At 22.3% G+C, this 19357-nt stretch overlaps 6 protein-coding genes across 6 annotated transcripts; 3 read left to right on the top strand and 3 right to left on the bottom strand.

Moving 5' to 3' along the window:
* Positions 1-618: 618 nt before the first annotated feature.
* PY17X_1227100 (uncharacterized protein) lies at positions 619-1722 on the top strand (the record flags this gene model as incomplete). Its single annotated transcript, XM_720786.2, has 1 exon — positions 619-1722. One exon carries the CDS (start codon positions 619-621, stop codon positions 1720-1722), a length of 1104 nt encoding a protein of 367 aa, XP_725879.2.
* Positions 1723-2083: 361 nt separating this feature from the next.
* Positions 2084-5201, bottom strand: PY17X_1227000 (V-type proton ATPase subunit a, putative; the record flags this gene model as incomplete). The annotated part of the gene is made up of 2 exons (XM_022956806.1): positions 2084-4921; positions 5181-5201. 2 exons carry the CDS (start codon positions 5199-5201, stop codon positions 2084-2086), a joined length of 2859 nt encoding a protein of 952 aa, XP_022812653.1.
* Positions 5202-7520: 2319 nt separating this feature from the next.
* On the bottom strand, positions 7521-8627 carry PY17X_1226900 (conserved protein, unknown function; the record flags this gene model as incomplete). Its single annotated transcript, XM_722989.1, has 1 exon — positions 7521-8627. One exon carries the CDS (start codon positions 8625-8627, stop codon positions 7521-7523), a length of 1107 nt encoding a protein of 368 aa, XP_728082.1.
* An 813-nt stretch (positions 8628-9440) lies between these two features.
* PY17X_1226800 (YEATS domain-containing protein, putative) lies at positions 9441-11049 on the top strand (the record flags this gene model as incomplete). Its single annotated transcript, XM_022956805.1, has 9 exons — position 9441; positions 9518-9594; positions 9718-9850; positions 9957-10075; positions 10207-10254; positions 10345-10447; positions 10588-10703; positions 10889-10919; positions 11012-11049. Coding segments are annotated over 9 exons (666 nt in total).
* A 108-nt stretch (positions 11050-11157) lies between these two features.
* Positions 11158-14670, bottom strand: PY17X_1226700 (helicase; the record flags this gene model as incomplete). Its single annotated transcript, XM_722987.2, has 1 exon — positions 11158-14670. One exon carries the CDS (start codon positions 14668-14670, stop codon positions 11158-11160), a length of 3513 nt encoding a protein of 1170 aa, XP_728080.2.
* Positions 14671-16557: 1887 nt separating this feature from the next.
* Positions 16558-17987, top strand: PY17X_1226600 (conserved Plasmodium protein, unknown function; the record flags this gene model as incomplete). Its single annotated transcript, XM_022956804.1, has 2 exons — positions 16558-16978; positions 17173-17987. 2 exons carry the CDS (start codon positions 16558-16560, stop codon positions 17985-17987), a joined length of 1236 nt encoding a protein of 411 aa, XP_022812651.1.
* Between the last annotated feature and the right edge of the window lie 1370 nt (positions 17988-19357).

Raw genomic sequence — 19357 nt, 5'->3', positions numbered from 1 at the left:
AAACATTGAAAAAAAAAAAAAAAACTTTTGAGAATAAATTCTTGGATATTTTTCATCCTTTTTGGAAATATAAACATTTTAATTTTATTTTTGTAACATTGACATAAAACAGATAATAAAAAACGGAAAGGAAACTAATATAGATATTCAAAATATGCTAAGCTTAAAAATAATCAAAAGTGTATACATTATTTAGCTACACTAGGAGTTGTAGTAGATATTGCAGAGAGCATAAAACGTGGTCAAAATAAACGTGGCCAAGCAAATGCTGACAAAACAAATGATTACACACTACCTTTTCTAGTTAATCAACATAAAAAATATTCCTTAAAATTTGAATAAAATAAAATAGAGAAAATACAAACAATCGAAATAAACACTCAAAACGTTTTGCGTTTGCAAAGAAATATGGAGGATAGTAAAGAAACGCGTCAAGAAGAGAAAAAAAAAAAAAAAAAAAAAGACAAAAAAAATAATACCAAAGAAAATAAAATTATCCTTAATTATAAAAATTTTGAAAATGAAAATTGTCTAAGTAGTTGTAGTTCGTCTAACAATATTATAAATAGTGAAGAGGGAATAAAAAATAAAAATAAAAAAAGTGAAGAAAAAAAGATCATGGTAAATCTTGGAGTTCCAATAAATTCAGAAAAAAGAGAAAATGAAAAAACAAATTTAAATATCAATCTTAAAAAATTAAATATGAAAAGATTACGGAATGCACGAAATAAAAAAGGATTGCAAAGTGGTAGAAGTACAGGAAGTACAAACAGTAAAAGAAAAGATGGAAAAATAAAATCAGCTATAAATAAATGTAATGAAATATATAAAAATAGAATATATGTTAGTGATTATATATATGTATTAGATAAATTAAATATAGAAAAAAATAAAATTACACATATAATTAATGCAGCAGGATATGAATGTAAAAATATATTTGAAGATATGTATCAATATAAAACATATTATTTAAATGATGATATGTATGATGATATTTATTTTGTTTTATTAGATTCTTGTTATTTTATTAAAAATGTTTTAAAAGAAAATCAAGATAATAAAATTCTTATACATTGTAATAAAGGTATATCAAGATCAATAATAATAATCATATTTTTTATTATGACCGAATTAAATATAGACTATTTGAATGCTTTTAAAATGGTTAAGAAAAAAAGAAAACTAGCTAATCCTAACATGAATCTAATAACACAATTATTAAATTTATTTAATCAGAAAAAAGAAATAACCACATTTATTCATTATCCAATTAATAATTCAATGTTAAATCAAGATAAAAAAGAAAATGAGGAAAATTATGAAATTTATTATAATTTTAACATGTTTAGAATTGATGCTATAAATGGAAATATAACACCAACATACATAAAAAGAATAACAAATAAAACTAATACAAACACTATAATTATTTTGGATAAAAGGTTTAATTATATACTTACAATTAATTTTAAAGAATATTTTTTATTGTTATTTCAAGAAGCTTTTGAGCAAAAATATATATCTTTGTATGACCATTTTGTTTTTATTTCTAACTATTTTTTTAACCCAATTTCTGAAAATACAAATAAATCGATTATTAGAAAAAACATTCTTGAATTTTTGCAAAACTATATAATTAATGTCAAAGTCTTTGATACTGTTTCCGAATTAGACCAGCATTACCTAAACCTGCAAACCTTTTTAAACCCTCAACCCTGAACCTGCAATCTTTTTTAAACCCTGAACCCTGAACCCTAAACCCTCATCCCCATCCTCATCTCTATCTTTATCCCCACCATTTTTTTGAAAAACAAGTGCAAATTTTTCTAACATCTATACATAGCAAAAAAAAACTAAATTCGAAACATTTTCATATCCTTACCCCATTTTGAAGTTGCTAAATGCATTTGCGCAAATAAATTTTTATACCCGTTTTATAGTCGAAATTTTTGTAAAATGTTTAGAAGGTTAACCACAAAAAATATATAATACATAGAAAATAACACGAAATAAGAGAGAAACAAAATATGATATAAAAAAAAAAAAAAAAAAAGAACACATTATATATATGGTTGTATAATTATTCTCTATCTGAAAGAAGCTTCTTAATGTTAAAAGGTTTAAATGGTATTCCATCTCCTTTGTAAAATTTATTTTGAAATTCAACCCATTGCAATCTTAAAGAATGAAGAAAACATTCTAACGTATCCATACATAATATAACTGCTATAGTAAGTATTGAAAATAGTTGTGAAAATATGATTAAACTTATAACTACACCAATAAATGTATTTTTTTCTAATGAACTTAATATAGTTTGTTCAAAAAAAACTAAAGATAATTGTTGATGTGCTAATGATAATGCCCATAATCTTAAATATGAAGCAGTGTTACTTATAAGTCCTAATATAAATTCGATAGTTTCTATTAGTTGTTCTATCCATATTTCTGATATATTTTCTTCATGTTCATCAAATGTCTGATTCGTGTTAGATGCACTTGATGAATGATAAGATGATGGACCTAATAGATGTGCTTCCATTTCATCATCTGTTTTTTTTCCTCTTCTTTTCAATAATAAATATTCATCTTCATTTTCTGCACCAATATTATTATTATTATTGTTATCATATCCTATTTTTGTAACACGTTTATGCATTGAATTATTTCCATAAGAATAAATCAAATTTTTTTCATCACCTCCAACACCAACAAATTGATTTGTCATTTCTTTTTCTACTGCTTGATAATGTATTGCCATTCTTTTTTTTTTGTCTTTAATAATTTTATATGTTTTTATCGCGGGTTTACAAATAAGCATAATAGGTATACATAAAGCAAACAATGTAATTATTATAATCTGTACAACTTCTTGGTGTTCATAAAATTTATTATCTTGATTAATCTCTTTTAATAAATACATATTAATAATTGTGTTAATAATTCCTTGTTTTTTATATCCACCATATCCTATCGGGGTTATCCATTTATATATAATTAAAAAAACAAGATACCCAATCATTGATAACATCATAACAAGTTGTGGCAAAAATTCAAAAAAAAAATCCATTTTTTTTTTAAAATATAATGCATTAAACCCTTTTATTATAACACCAAATGTCATATGAAAAAAACCAATAATAATCGAAAATTTCATTTTAAAAGAATTTATATATGTTAATTCATTATCTGCTCCTAACCATTTAGAATCAAATCCAAAAATATAAGGTGGTGCATTTTCCATTTGACCTGTTTCAGCATTTAAAATCTGTTTTCTTTTATAATATTCCACAGAATCTACTACTTTATCTACTTCAAACATAGATGTAAACAGATTCAAAGGCATAGAAAAAAAATCATTATATAACAAACCTGCATATACAGCAAAAAAACCCATTAATAGTAACATATATCTACCATTAAATAACATATTTAACATCTCATTATTATTTTCATCACCATTCCCACTAGAACTACTACTATTATCTTTATTCTTCATTCTATTATGAACAATTATCAAAAATAATGCAAATAAAAATATACAAATTCCATGCCCAACATCACCATACATGATTCCAAATAAAAATGGAAAGGTAACTATTGTAGATATTGCTGGGTTTATCTCACCATATCTTGGAATACCATATGTATCTACCATTGATTGGTAAGTACTTGTAAATTCATTTGTTTTAATATAAGTTGGTGGAGATATATTTGGTGTTAATAATTTATCTGATAGTAATAATGCAGAAACCAAATCATTAGATGATTTATTCATTAATATATGACGTATTTTTTCTTCATCATTTGCACTATACCAACAATCACAACGTAATGTTATATCGCTTCCTTCAAAATAGTTTAAATTATTATATATATGCCTTTCTTTTTTACAAAATAATTTCCATTCTTCTATTAAACTATTTTTATTTGGTTCTACAACATTTATTAATACAAATATCTCATTTATGAAATATTCTTCATATGCTTTTAAAGCTTTTTCTTTATCATTAATTATTTCCTTTAATTCATTTAATCTTTTATTTGCTTGCTCATATGTTTTAGGCCATTCATAATTTCTTACATCATAAGCTTTACATATTTTCATTATTTTTTCATAAATGCTACTATGTGTTGATCCGTGACAATATACAACAAATACACTTTTCAATTCACTGTTATTTTCTTTATTTTCATTATTATTATTATTATTTTCGCCTATTTTACTATCTATAGAATTATTCTCATTATTTAATGTACCTGTACTGTTCATATTTTCATCGATATTTTGAAAATAAGTATATGTATTACCTCTTAATGCTCTAAAAATAGTTCTACTAAAACTTTCTTGATCTTTAGTTTTAATCACTCCAGAAATGTTAGTAAACATCATATTTATTCCTTCTCGCATAATATGTGTAGATAATGCTGCATCTTCTTCTGAATTGTTCATAAGATTATTTTCATCAATATTATCATCATGCATAGTTCTTAAATTTGAACGTTTTGACATATCTGGATGTAACTGATTTAATGCTGTTAATATAACATGTTTTTCTTCTATTGCACTATTTCTTTCATCTATCAAATCTTTATTATTATTACAAAAACGAACAAATTGTACATGTAATCTATTTAATGATTCTTCTACTTGATCTAGTTCATATATATTATCATGTTCTAAAAAATTTTCAATTTTACTTTTTTTTATTTTCACATTTGGTAATTTATTTATATTTTCTTCTAAAAATCGAAGTATTCTTTCCATATCATCTATACGCTGTATATATTTTTTATATTGTCTTTTCATCGTTTTTTCATTCATATCTATAAATTGAATATCTACTTGTTTTCCCAAACAATCCATGTATTCCCTAGCTCGATCTGCTGGCAGAACCAGCGTCCCATGCTTCATCGTCTGCATCCAAAAAAAAATATAAACATAAATATAAATATAAATACAAATATAAATATAAACATAAATATAAATACAAATATAAATATAAATACATGCATGTTCAGAAAAAAATATACAAAATCGTGAAAATATTATGCATTGGACATGTAAATATGGGTAAACCGAGAAAGTATTATGTATGTGTCAGGCAAAATTTAGCTAACACACCACACACACACACATATATATGCATAAGTATCTCCTCTTTGTAATTAATTACCTCTGATCTAAATATCCCCATTTCTTCCAAGTTTTAAATGTATTAACGATGACAATGGCAATATAATAGTAAAAATGGTAGGCAGCAAAAAATAGTTGTTTTTTTTCTACTTTGCACACATTAAATCATAGGAAAAAATATGTTCTACAAAATTGTATAAATATATATCGATTTTTCTTTTTCTTTTCCTTTTTTTTTTGATTTCGCTTGGACTTATTTGCAATTTTTAATGGAGAATGAAGCAATACACCCCTTTCTTTTAATTTCATAAAAATGCGATTAATATTTTTCAACACGTATATAATAAAACTGATATGTTTTCTTTTTCGGTTAATTAATAAACTAAAAACAGTAAAAAAGCAAATACTATAATATACTAACGATATAGCCAATATCTGTTCTTCAACATAATTCAATGGCTATACGAATTGTATACATGCATATATATATAAATAAGTTACACAAACCTATGCATAATAATAAAAGCGGTAAAGTAGGAATTAATTTATGCAGTTTTCTTTTGTAAAAAAAAAAACATAAAAATATAATAACATAGGCACATATATATATACATAGAAGTATGCATTTTTTTCATTTCAATTTAATTATGATAACTTGACATTATACATCGTCAAAATTATACTTCAAACGATGAAAAATTACGAAAAAAAAAAAAATATATATATATATATAAACACTAATAAAACGCAATAAAAATAGGCCATGCAAAAAAAATATGTAAATAACTAAATAATAAAATAACAATAACAAATAAGCAAAATTACAAAATAAAAATTAATATAATTCATATAAGCCCGAAGTAAAATTTCCAAAACAAGTTTCTACTAAATGGCACGAACAAAATATAAAAATATAAAAAAGCAAGCGGCAAGTAAGCAAATGCAAAGACGTAAAATTATATAAAGCGAAAAATTAATATGTAAAGTGAGGATTTTTTTTTTTTTTTTTTAATTTTTATTAATTTAAAAAAAAAAAATTAAAAAAACATAATAAAAATCAATTATACCATTTTTTGTTAATAGCCATATTTATTTATATTTTCCAAATTGAATTTTATGTTTTTTCCTTTTTCCCGTTTTCCCCTATTTTCTTCGATATTTAACTAATTAGCTTTTCTCTCCCCATACGCGCATTTTGTTTTATTGCGTGGTTAAATTGTATTATATTATGTATACACAAATATACATATATGTATAATACATATTTATATATATAATTTGTGTTTTTGTATCTGAAAATTGTGAACACTACTACAGAATATACATACATAATATATATTTATATATAAAATGATTACAGTTTCATCCCAATATTATGTAAAATATATTGGTATATATATACATGCATTTTTGGCATTTTCTGTAATAATTATTTCATTAAATTCATTTTAAATATTTCGTATATTAGAGAAAATCATTAAGTTTATTTTATTTTTGTTTTATTTATTTTATTTTTATTCATTTTGTCTTTAATTTGAATTTTTATTTTATATGAACAGTATATAAAAATCAGAAAAACACATTAGCTAGCTGGGTATTTGTTTCTATATTTATTTTTTTATAACATAATATTGTTCATATTTTATTACTATTTTTTATTACACATTCATATTTTCTCAATCATTTTCTATTATTTTATGACAGGTACATAATATATGTATGTTTTTTTCTTTGTTCTAATGTATATAATATCACCGAATGCTAATTTATTTTTATTATTCACAAAAATATGTGTTTTCGTTTTACCAAAATGTTTTAATTGACACATGATATGATACTTATACATGCATATATTATACATGTACATTGTAATTTTTTTATAATTATTAAAAAAATGTTATAAAATGCTTAATCTTTAGTGTGCAACTATGTAAAATCTAAGTAGCAAATATTTTGAATGTCTTTTTAGTTAAAATATAGAAAATATGTTTAAATTCATTGAAACAATACTAAACAAAGGAAAAAGTTAATTTTACATGTTAATAAAATGTCAAAAAAGGGGGTGAATAGAAAGGGTTATATATTCACCTCCCAAAACAGTACAAAAAAAATTAAAAAAATTAAAAAAATTAAGAATATATAAAAAAGTTAAAAAAAAAACTTCATATATACACATCCCGGCTAATGGCGCCTTAAAATCTAAAACATGTTTGTGTACACTTCTCTCTGATATTTTCAAGTGTCAAAAATAATATGTAAAATAATTTTATCTCGATATTTAATACATATTAGTTTATTTCTAAATTAAATCCGCACACAAATGTGTATATAAAATGCCATTTCATAGTTCTATACAAAATGTGGGCTAGCTAATATATGATCATAACCCACTAAAATGAGACGTATCCATATTTTCTGGAAAAAAACGAACATTTTCATTTTGTTTATTCAATAGTTGATTATTAACGGGATTCATTTTTTTACATGCATTGAGAAGAAGTTCCATATGTGGTATATATTTTTTCATCTTTTCATTATCTTGAGCATAATCTAATCCGTCTAATAAATAAAGTTCGAATTCTTCTAACTGTTCAATACTTTTAATTATTGATTTTATTATAGGTTCTCTATCTTCTTTCAAATCTAATGTTGTTGATAAAAATAATATTCGCGTAAAATTAAATGTTCCTTTTGCATTTAATTTTTGTTGAGCTAATATTCGATCTTTTAATGCTCTTAAAATTTTTTCAGATAAACTCATTTCTTCCTTATTTCCACTATTATAGCCATTAATAGCATTATTGTTATTATAAAAATTTAATTTAGTGTTTGGTATAAGCTTTGAATTTGCTTCAATTATTTTATCATCTATAAATGTTAATACATAAATATCTATTAATTTTTTTTGAAACATTTCTGTTATTATTTGATCTATGTTTTCTCCTTTTACCATACTAGCTATTAAATATTCTACTTTAGTTTTGGCTTTTTTTTTTCTTAAACTTATTATATGTGGATTTAAAAAATTTTGAACTTTTATTAAATTATTTTGTTTATCTTTTTCATTATTTTTTTTATATAAATAAATTTTATGATTTATAACTTCTTCATATACATCATTTTCACTTAGTTTGTCTAAATATTTTTTAACATTATCATAATTTAATACTTGCATTTTTTCAATCTCTTCAATCATTTTCTGTTTTTTATCTACTTCTAAAAATAAATCTTTATCACACATAAAATTTCCAGTCACTTTATCTATACTTCTTTCTATAGAAAACAAATTATTATTTCTTTTTTTTTCTTTATAATTTGAATAAATTGACTTATTTTTTTTTTTTCTTAATATAATTTTGTCTTCATACATTTCTGTCAATCGGTTTAATGAGAATGTTTTTTTCACATTGAAACTGATTACATATTCTTGAAATAAAATTATTCCAAATGTGTAAATAGCGAGCAAGCTTTTTCCTATCTTGTTCATATTCCAAAAAAAAAAAAAAAAAAAAAAAAAAAAAAATTAATAGCTAGTAGCTACAAAATTAGCTATTAAATATGACACACTTCCAACCATGGATATGTGTGTATTATTTTCTAAAAGAATTATAATACTACGAAATATACGTCGGAAGTAGCATTTTTTTTTTAAACTCTGTACATTTCTTACTATTTTATTTGTTATTTTTATGTATTTTATATGCTACCCTTGAATATACTTCGGGTTGTTGGTAAAAAAGTTATTTTATTTATTCTTTAATAAAAAAAAATATTGCCTAATAACTGTTAATTAAACAGGAAAGGAGTAAAATGGAGACGTATGCAAAGATACGTTTGTTTGATTATTTGTTAATATCCATGGAAATAGGAATACATGTATTTCTTTACCCTCAATTTTATTTACTAATAAAACTATTTTTAACATTTATAATCTACATAAATAAATAACGACATATAAATAACACATAGTCATAATAACATCATTATTTAACTAAAACTTGTTAAAATTATTTAAAAACATAATTATAAAAATAGAGAAATTAAACATGTATATATATACATATGTATAATTATTTATATGCTTAAAAAAATTACTAAGGTTTAATAAATATTGCTCATATATGGATAATATATTTTTTGTTTTTTTTTGTTTTTTTTTTGTTTTTTTTTTTGTTTTTTTTTCAATTTTTTTTTACAACAATATATTATTAATTTAAAGAAAATGAAACCTTTTAATAAATTATAATATGTTACTATACGTTGAAAAAAGTATATATATACATCCAATATTTAGATAAGCAGTAAGATATACATATCTAGTTTTGTACATATATAATATGAACAAATAGCTAATAAAAGTGTTTCTTTATTTTATAGTGGAAAATCGAATGCAAAATGTAAAGTTGGTAAAACCAATGGTTGTTGGTACTTATGCATTTTTGCTTTCTCAGCAGGTAAAGCCTCTAGCTTATTTGCATCTATACATAGGGTACTTTTGTAAATTTTGTAAATTTATTATTATTATTATTATTTATTTTTTTTTTTTTTTTTTATTATTTTTTTTTTCCGTATCTTAGGAAAAAAGGAAGTATGGAAATATGACACATAAGTGGACATGCTTATTAAGATGTCCTAATTCATCTGATCTTTCTTTATTTGTAACTAAAGTGGTTTTTGAATTAGACCCTTCTTTCATTTATCCCAAGAGAGGTTAGCTGTTTTATCTCGTCTTTTTATTTTACCTTTTTATCTAGCTTTTTTATCTCGTTTTTTTTCCCGATTTAAAATTTATGAAATTATCCCCAATTTTTAACAGTTTATACACAGCCCCCTTATGAGGTAAATGAAATTGGATGGGGTGAATTTTACCTGACAGTAAAAATTTATTTTGATGATACCTCTTTATCTCCTATTAGTATTACTCATTTTGTTAAGGTATTTTATTTGAGAACAATTTATATAAATATATTTATTCATATAATAAAACCGTTATGTTAATACACACACCATAAGATTGTACAAAATTACATGTACATGACATAAATAATCCATTTTTTATTTTCAAGTTAAACACGGATTCCGAGAATGAACACACCCCTTGTGTCGTTAACGAGGTTATTTCATTTTTAAAAAAATTAAAATAAATTATTAATTATATTTATAAAATAAAAATTCAAATATTTGTTCTTTAATTAAATTTTTAGACATATGAAGAAATTATTTTTAGAAATCCCACTATTCGATTGTACAATAAAATTGTCCAAAGCAACAGCACAAAAACAGCTCCTCATAAATTTCAGGAACATTGTAAAATTAAAAAAAAAAAAATATATATATATAGGAATATAATACATAATATGAATATACAAACACTATCAAATTTATATATGAACGTGTTCATATTTTTTCTTGATTTTTTTTTTTTTTTTTATTTAACAAATGGCTAGTTTTGAAATACGACTTTAAAGAGGATAGCTACACAAAAAAATATCTCCAATTTCAGTCGAAGGTGCAAGAGGAAATTTGTGATTTAATGTCTGAAGCAACTATGCTATCGAAAGAGGTAATTAAAGAATAATAAAAACAAAAAAAATAAAAATAAAAATAAAAATAAAAATAAAAATAATTTATATATAATAGCTAAAATAGGCACAATGTTGCCACAAGTACATGACTTATAAATGTGTGTACATATTTTTTCTATTCTTTCTATTCTTTCTATTTTGTTCGATTTTTTTCCCTTTACAGATTAACGAAACCCAACAAAAATATTTTTCAAGTACACAATTTTCTTTTACAAAAAAATACTTAAAAACTTGTATTATATGTTAAATTATTTCTATACAAATTATATTTATATTTTTTTTTTAGTGAAAGCGGAAATCGGGGTTAGCAGCGATGAAAATTAGTTTTTTTTTTAACTAGCTAAATGGGATATAATTTTCTCCAGTATTTTACTCTCTCATTTTAAATATTATAATTGTATTATTATTATTCAATATATTTTTTTTTGAATTTTAAAAATCTTTACACAATTGTATATGATTTTGTAAAAAAATACTTTTCATCAAATTCGGATTTTCGTTATAATTTAGATTGAGGAATATTTGAGAATTTATCAACCTATTTAAGTTTGCAATTATTTTTTGTTCATTATTTATACATTGTATTTTATTACATTGAGATGAAAAATTAGCTAACTGTTTTTTTTCATATGTACTAATATTTAAAAAATTAAGAGCATCATCAAATAGTATCGTATTAAATGTTACATTTTCTGTTTTGTTCAGAATGTTATAATCGATATTATCTGAAGAATATTCTTTATCATTTATATTTTTCTCCATATCTGTAATAAGATATTTTCGTTTTTTTTTTTTGTTTGAAGAAAATATAAATTGTAAAAAAAACTTAATATCATCATATCCATTCCCTTTTTCTATTATTTTTCCTTGCTTGTTCATGCAAATAATTCCATCATGGTCAGAATTTTTATCACTATTATAGCTATTTTTATGATCAAATAATTGATTTTCTTTTTTATCCCATTTGTTAATCTCATCATAAAGGAGCAAAAAACTGTCTGATGAATAATTAAATCGCTCAAAGTTATTTTTTCCCTTGTCCGTTTCGATATGTTTGCCCGTTCCAATTTGTTTGCTTTTTTTATTTTCTATTTTTCTCTTTATATTTGCACACATAAGTGGCATCGAAGCAAGCAAATCATTAAGAGGATATTGATAATGTTTAAACAAGAAAAGAAAAGCATAATAAATTTTCAAGACCATATAATTATTTGAATTGCAAAAAAAGAGCATACAAAAATTTGTGTAGTGATATTTTTTTTCTTTCATATTTGTCATTGATTTTAGTCTATCCAAATAGGTTGTATAATATATTTTTATTTTTTTTTTAAAATTAAAATATAATATTAAATTTGATTTATGTTCAATTATATTTATGCTTTTAAAAAAATGTATGTTATCATTTGGTAAATAAAAAAAGTAAGTAATATCATTTTTGATTATTTTTAATTTTGTTAATAATTTTTTAAAGTATATTTTTAAATATATATTTTCATCTCTTATATTAAAAATTTTTAAAGTGTTAATAAATTTTGAGTAAAACCCTTTTATAATTATTTTAACAAAATTTTTTTCTTTGTATTCTTTTTCTCCAATTTTGTCTATTTTATTAACATCATTTTTTCCAATTATATTTTTTAAAATTTCAGAATTTGAATAAAAGTCAAGTGCACCCCATTCGGAATGTTCACTATTTACAGGAAGTGTATCGCAAACTGTTTCGTCTTTGCATGGGTCTGCTTTTTCTTTGCATAGGTCTGCTTTTTCCTTACATGGGTATGTTTCGTATTTGCACGGGTCTGTTTCGTCTATGCCCGGGTCTGATTTGGTGTTGGTCTGGTTAGGCACACTTGTGAGTGAACATTTTTGAGAAGAAGATAAATAATAAAAATCATAAACATTTAATTTTAAAGTATATTTAAAATAATATAAATAATTATAATCAGTATAATTGCATAAGCTTATACAAAGACCTTTATTTCCATATCGTCCACATCTGCCTGACCTGTGAATATATATCTCTTTACTACATGGTATATCAAAATTAATAACAAGATCACACACAATATTATCTATTCCTCGACTCATAATATCAGTACATATAACAATCTTCATTTTATTATTTTTTAATTTATTAAAACTTTGCATCCTTTCATTATGTTCAACTTTAGAGCTTACATAATAACAATCAATATTATATTTTTTCATCATTTTAGTTATTTGTAAACCCTCATAAGAGTTATTTATAAAAAGAAAGCATTGTTCAAATTTTATTTCTTTTATTATTTTAAGTAATACTTTTAATTTATATTTTAATTCTTCATGTTTGTTCATATTTTCATTGTTAACAGTAATGAAACAATGTTTTATATTCATTAATATTGGGGAGTCTAATTTCGAAATTTTATTTTTTTCATTTTCTTGCATTAAAACTACTGATGTACATGTTTGACACATTTTAAATTTTCTCTTTTTCGAAGAATATATGTCTATTTTTTTTTTTTCTTTTTTCATTTTTTCAATAATAAAATATTTTAAATTTTGTTGGTTTAGTATATATTTTTCTATTTCTTTTATATTTACATTTTTTTTTTTTTTTTTTTTTTTTTTTTTTTTTTTTTTCTTAATCGCTGTTTTAATACATTGTTTAGTTAGTAAGCTGCTTCCACACGCTTTGTCACACGGGCTACTTCCACAAACTTTGTCACACGAGCTACTTCCACAAACTTTGTCACACGAGCTACTTCCACAAACTTTGTCATCTAAATTTTGTTTGGAAGGGGAGTTGTCTATCTCTACACCTGCACAATTTTTCAGCCAATTTTTTGGCCAATTTTTTGTCCCGTTTTTTGGCCCGTTTTTGGCATTTTCCTCGCTAGCTAAAACTGGGTCGTTTGTAACCGAGTCGTAGTGATGGTCCTTAATTAGTTTGGTAGACTGATTATATAAATTTATCATTTTATTAATATAACTAATATCTATAGATGTTACCATTTTTTTAAAAATATCAATTGTAGATTCTCTAAAAGTAGAACTATATGCTAATATTTGAACGTTTGGATTTATTAATGAATTAAAAATAATTTTCATTTGATCTTCAAATTGTTCATCTAATAATGCATCTACTTCATCTATAATTAATTTTTTTAATAAAAGATTCACTATTTTTAAATAAGATATTTTTATTTTTTTAGAATCTATCTTTTGAAACAAATTTATATTATCTAATTCAATATTAGTGTTTTGAAACATTTTTAGAATATGTTTTAATCGTCCAGGAGTTGAAATAATAATTTGAGGAAGTGTTAAAAATAAATTTTTTATATTATCATATACATCAGTTCCACCATATAGAATTATAGATCTTATTTTTAGAATATAACTATTTTCTACATGTTTGTCTATAACATTTTCTCTAAATTCGTTTGTAGTATCTAGTTGTTTATTTTTTTTTATAATTAAATTTTCTGAAATTTTATTAATCACATCATTTATTTGCACACACAATTCCCTTGTAGGAACCAAAACAATTCCATAAAAATAGAGAGAAAAGGAAAATGCATCTTCACAATAATTATCCTTTTCTATGTTTCCATTTATTGCACTTCCACAATAATTATCATCTTTATTATTATTTAAAAACGATTTGAACTTGTTTTTCGCTACATTTTTATGTATTCTTTTTATTATATGAGATATCAATATTATACATATAGATGTACTTTTTCCTGTTCCGTTTTTAGATTGTATTATTAAATCTTGTTTTTGAATTGCTTCTTTTATAGTTATATATTGAATTGGTGATGGATATACAATATTTATTTGTTTTAAACTGTTTATAACTTCTTCTGGAATATTAAGCTCTTGGAATTCTTTTTCTTTTTCTTTTTCATTTTCATTATTTTCAGAATCAACTAGCAATTTGTTTAAATCGCTCAAATTCATTATGACAAATGGTGATAGTACTTACCAATTTGGTTTCGTTTTTTTTTTTTTTCCTTTTTTTTCTTCTTTTTTTTTTATATTTTTCCTTCTTTTTTCTTCCTTTTTAATACATGGTTAATTATGCATTAAGAAAATATTTTGATGTTGTGCCATGTGGTATAGTATTTAAATAATATTATAAATTATGTACATTTTCGAATTAACATTTTTTTTTTTTTTTTTTTTTCAGAATAAGTTTTACTTAAAACTAGCCAAAAAATTAATTAATATATATCAAAAGAAATATATTATATCTGAACAAATTTATATATTATAGTCGATTGGAAATATTGCAACAAACCCATAATTTCCATTCCTATTTATTGATATGCAATTCGTACATTTTTCTTTTTTTCTTTCATTATATCCATATATACATGCATATGCTTATCTTTTCCCCTCCATTTTTTATACCAAATTTTGCATTTCCCTCTTTGGAGAAAAAAATGAGAAAAAATGAAAAAAAGTCAAAAAAAAATCAAAAAAAAATGAGAAAAAATGAGAAAAAATGCCAACTATGAAGCAGAGTAGTTTTTCCCACTCTCAATGCTACATATTATAAAATGGCATTTAACTGAGATTTTAAAAAATTCACAAAAGTGGAAAAATTTAAAGAGGTGGAAAAATTTAAAGAGGTGGAAAAATTTAAAGGGGTGAAAAAATTTAAAGGGGTGAAAAAATTTAAAGGGGTGAAAAAATTTAAAGGCGAAAAAATTCAAAATGAATTGTTTTTATTTTTTACACACTTATATATAGCGAATGTGCATACATATGGGTAACAAAATAAAAACAGTTAGTTTTACATTTTTTAATAATAAAGGAAATCTTATTTGTATGTCTGTACATATATTTTTATCGATAACACATTAGTAAAATAAAATTATTTGTCCTTTTTATTTTTATCGCTCTAAATGTTTAATAAATCAAATTTGACGGGGAATAATCAAACTCTACTGTTTAATATCAATGCGTGTTTTTCTCCTAAAATGGAATGAAACACAATAAAATAAAATGAAACACAATGAAATGGAATGAAATAAAATGAAATAAAATGAAATAATTTTTCTTTTTTTTCTTCTTTTTCTTCTTTTTCTTCTTTTTCTTTTTTTTCTTCTTTTTTTTTTTCTTTTTTTTTTCTTCTTTTTTACTCTCCTATTTTTTCTTAAATATCAACTATATATCTCTATACTTGATAGGACATTTAAAATAAAAACAGTTTTACACATTAATGTATATTTATTTTTCATTTTATTAATTTCATGACAAAATAAATGGCTATTCTCAAAATAATACATAATAAAAATATTGAAATTTTAAAAAGAGTCTTAATTATGGATCAGAAATATCAAACAATTTTTCATTTATTTACACAGCCATAAATACAATATATGTGTGTGTGTTTTTTTTTTTTTTTTTTTTTTTTTTTTTTTGAAAAATGGAAATTATAATTATATACTAGCATAATATAAAAATATATTTACTTTATAGTTATCTTCTTTAAAATATTATTTTCATAATTTTTTTTTTATTAATGTTAGTGGTGTTTCAATTAATACAAATTAGTTGATCGGAAATTTTATTTAGACAAATAAATATTAGAATATGAATATTTATCACCAAAAATATATAAACAAATAAATATATGTACGTTCAGAATTTATTTGCATGAAATACATAAAGCTAAGAAAAGAATAAGGGTGGATAAGGATTACATGGGAAATATCAAAATAACCAAAAAGGATAAAAAAAGAAAAATAGAAGATATAAAATAATGCCCAGTTGTGTGTACATATTTGAGTTTTATATTATTTCCCTCTTATTATTATATTTTCGTATTATTATAAAAAAATGAATACTTTACAAAATGAAAATGATACAGTTGAAAGATCAACAAGCATAGCAAAAAAATTAAAGGACAAAATTACAAACCGAAAAAACAACAAAGAAAATAACAAAGAAATAAAAACAAGTTTATTAGAAAAAAAAAAAATAGATATCAATTTGAATTATCAATTAATAACTACATTTTTAGGTTATATTATAAACACATTTTTATATTTTTTATATATATCAACTTTTACAAAAATTTTAGATATATTTATACAAATAATATCAAAAATAACACATTATAATTATCAAAATTGTATTCTTACTGAACCAATTAAAGTGTTTATAACTTTACTTATATGGTATAACCATTTATCGGCGGGATATGATGGAGACCCATGTTTGCATCTTTATAAGACTAACTTAAAACTAATAAACAAAAGTAAGAACCTTTTTTATACAAATAAATTTACCACATCAAAATGTTTGAGAATAGCCGATAACATTAGCAATCGCGTTATATATACACGTGTGCATGTGGTGTATCATTTTATTATTTTTTTTATCTTTATTTTGTTTATTTTTTTTTTTATCTTTATTTTGTTTATTTTTTTTTTTTTTTTTTACAAATTATAGGAGAAGGGATAATAGCATGTGTATCAAACATATTAGGAACACTTTTATACTTTGGGATTACGCATGTGATATTTGCCAATAGTATAAATAATAATGTTAATGGGAATATAATAATTGAAGTAATAAAAACCAAAAAAATAAAAAAAGATAATTCATTTTTAACATCATTTTTATATCCCAAAATTCCAGAATTTTTTAAAAAACATATTATAAATTTACTAATATATTCTTTTCCATATAATAAAGGAAGTGTAAAATATGGAGATAAAATATTTTTAAATAATATGGAATTATATTCGTCTATAATTATGGATACATTTTTAAATGAATTTATTTGCTCTTTTTTAAATTATTCTTTGTTATATATATATTTATTTACAAAATACAATTTTGCATATCCTTTACAAATTAATTTAATTTTTACACAAATTATTTCATTATTTTCGGGAAGATATGATCATTTAATAGTTGGGCCATATATGAGTTTAAATTGGATTATTAACGATTGTATAATAAGAAAATTTTCTATTTTTTTTTTGATTTTTCTTACTATTTTTCATTATTTAGGCTATAAATTGGCTAGTCTTATTTTTAAAATTCCAAAATTACCAATACAATATGCAAAGGAATATTATAAAAATATCAAACCTGATCAATTAGAAAAATATATTAAACCAGATAATACTGTTGATATTTCGACAATACCAGATCAAGATATTACTGATACAAATATAGTGAATAGTTATTTAGGGAAAATATTTAAATTTTTTATAGCTAGCTATTCAAACAAAATCCATAATAAAAAAAATACCTGACCCTGCAAGGATGCATATGTTTATATTATTTTTCCCAATATGAATTCAATTTTTTGTGGCGAAATTAATTACTCACTTTTTTATTTATCCAAACTATTTTAATACATGTTTTCTTTTCCATATTATTAATTTTATTCGCTGTTTTTTTTTTTATTTTTTTTGTTTATCTTTTTTAGTTTTCACGTTTAACTGCTTTATTTTCCAGTCATTATCAAACATACATAATATATGCACGTACATATAATATATCCGAGTTAATATATTTGCTTTGAATAAACCTGCACAGGCAAGGTGCTATTAAGCAACCGCGAAACTTTATACAGTTACTGTAATTGAAAATATGAAATTTAATTATAGTATTTACAATAAAAGTGACAATTTAAAAAAAGGGGAAAAACTTAGCTTTCTTTTTAAACAACATTATTTTGTTAACTTATTTTTTTTCAAAAATGTTTACATTCATAGGTGCGATATAATAGCCTATTTACACACATTTTATAATTTTTTTTTTTTTTTTTGGCTAGTTTTATTCTTTTTTTCTATCTATCATATTTTATATTATCAAAAATTTACAATAATAAATATCGAAAGAATGTAACACACATATATGATATTAACAATTTTCCATTTGTCCATTATGCAAATTTATAAAATAATGTTAATAAAGCTCGATAAAAATAATGCTCTATGAGTATACAAATTAAAATATGCACACAAAATAGTTTATTCACGTATACATATAAATTTATACATTCCGAATTAGCCAAAATAACAACAGTGTGTGTATATATATATACATATGTACATACATGCATACATACATACATACATACATACATACATACATACATACATACATGCATACAAATAGTTAACTATTATTTTATTATATAAAATGTGATTATTCCATAATAAATACAAGAGATAATTTTCTATTATATTCAGTAGTGCGTTTTTCTTTTTTTGGGGTATATGATAATAAATTAAGAAGAAAAAAAAAAAAAACTACATAGATAAATGTTATATATTTTTAAATAATTTTCTACAATTTAACTTATCACTTGCCCCCGCTTTTTCGAGTTATTTTATTTATTTGGAAAATGTTTGATAAGCATTTTTTTTTATCTCATTATTTTATTTATTTATTATTTTATTTATTTGTTTGTTTATTTATTTTTTTTTATGTTGGAAAATTTCCATTATATTTTTCCTACAGAGGAAAACACAAAACTTATTGAGTTTTACTCTCCTCTCTTATTTGAAATTTAAACATGATCAGAAAATATTATAATTATTTTATGAATAAATAAATAGAATACTAAATAGAATGAATAAATAAATAGAATAATAAATAGAATAAATAGGTTATG

The sequence above is a fragment of the Plasmodium yoelii genome, assembly GCF_900002385.2.
Source record: "Plasmodium yoelii strain 17X genome assembly, chromosome: 12".
NCBI classification, from domain to species: Eukaryota; Apicomplexa; class Aconoidasida; order Haemosporida; family Plasmodiidae; genus Plasmodium; species Plasmodium yoelii.
This window is presented reverse-complemented; position numbering and strand designations above follow the sequence as displayed.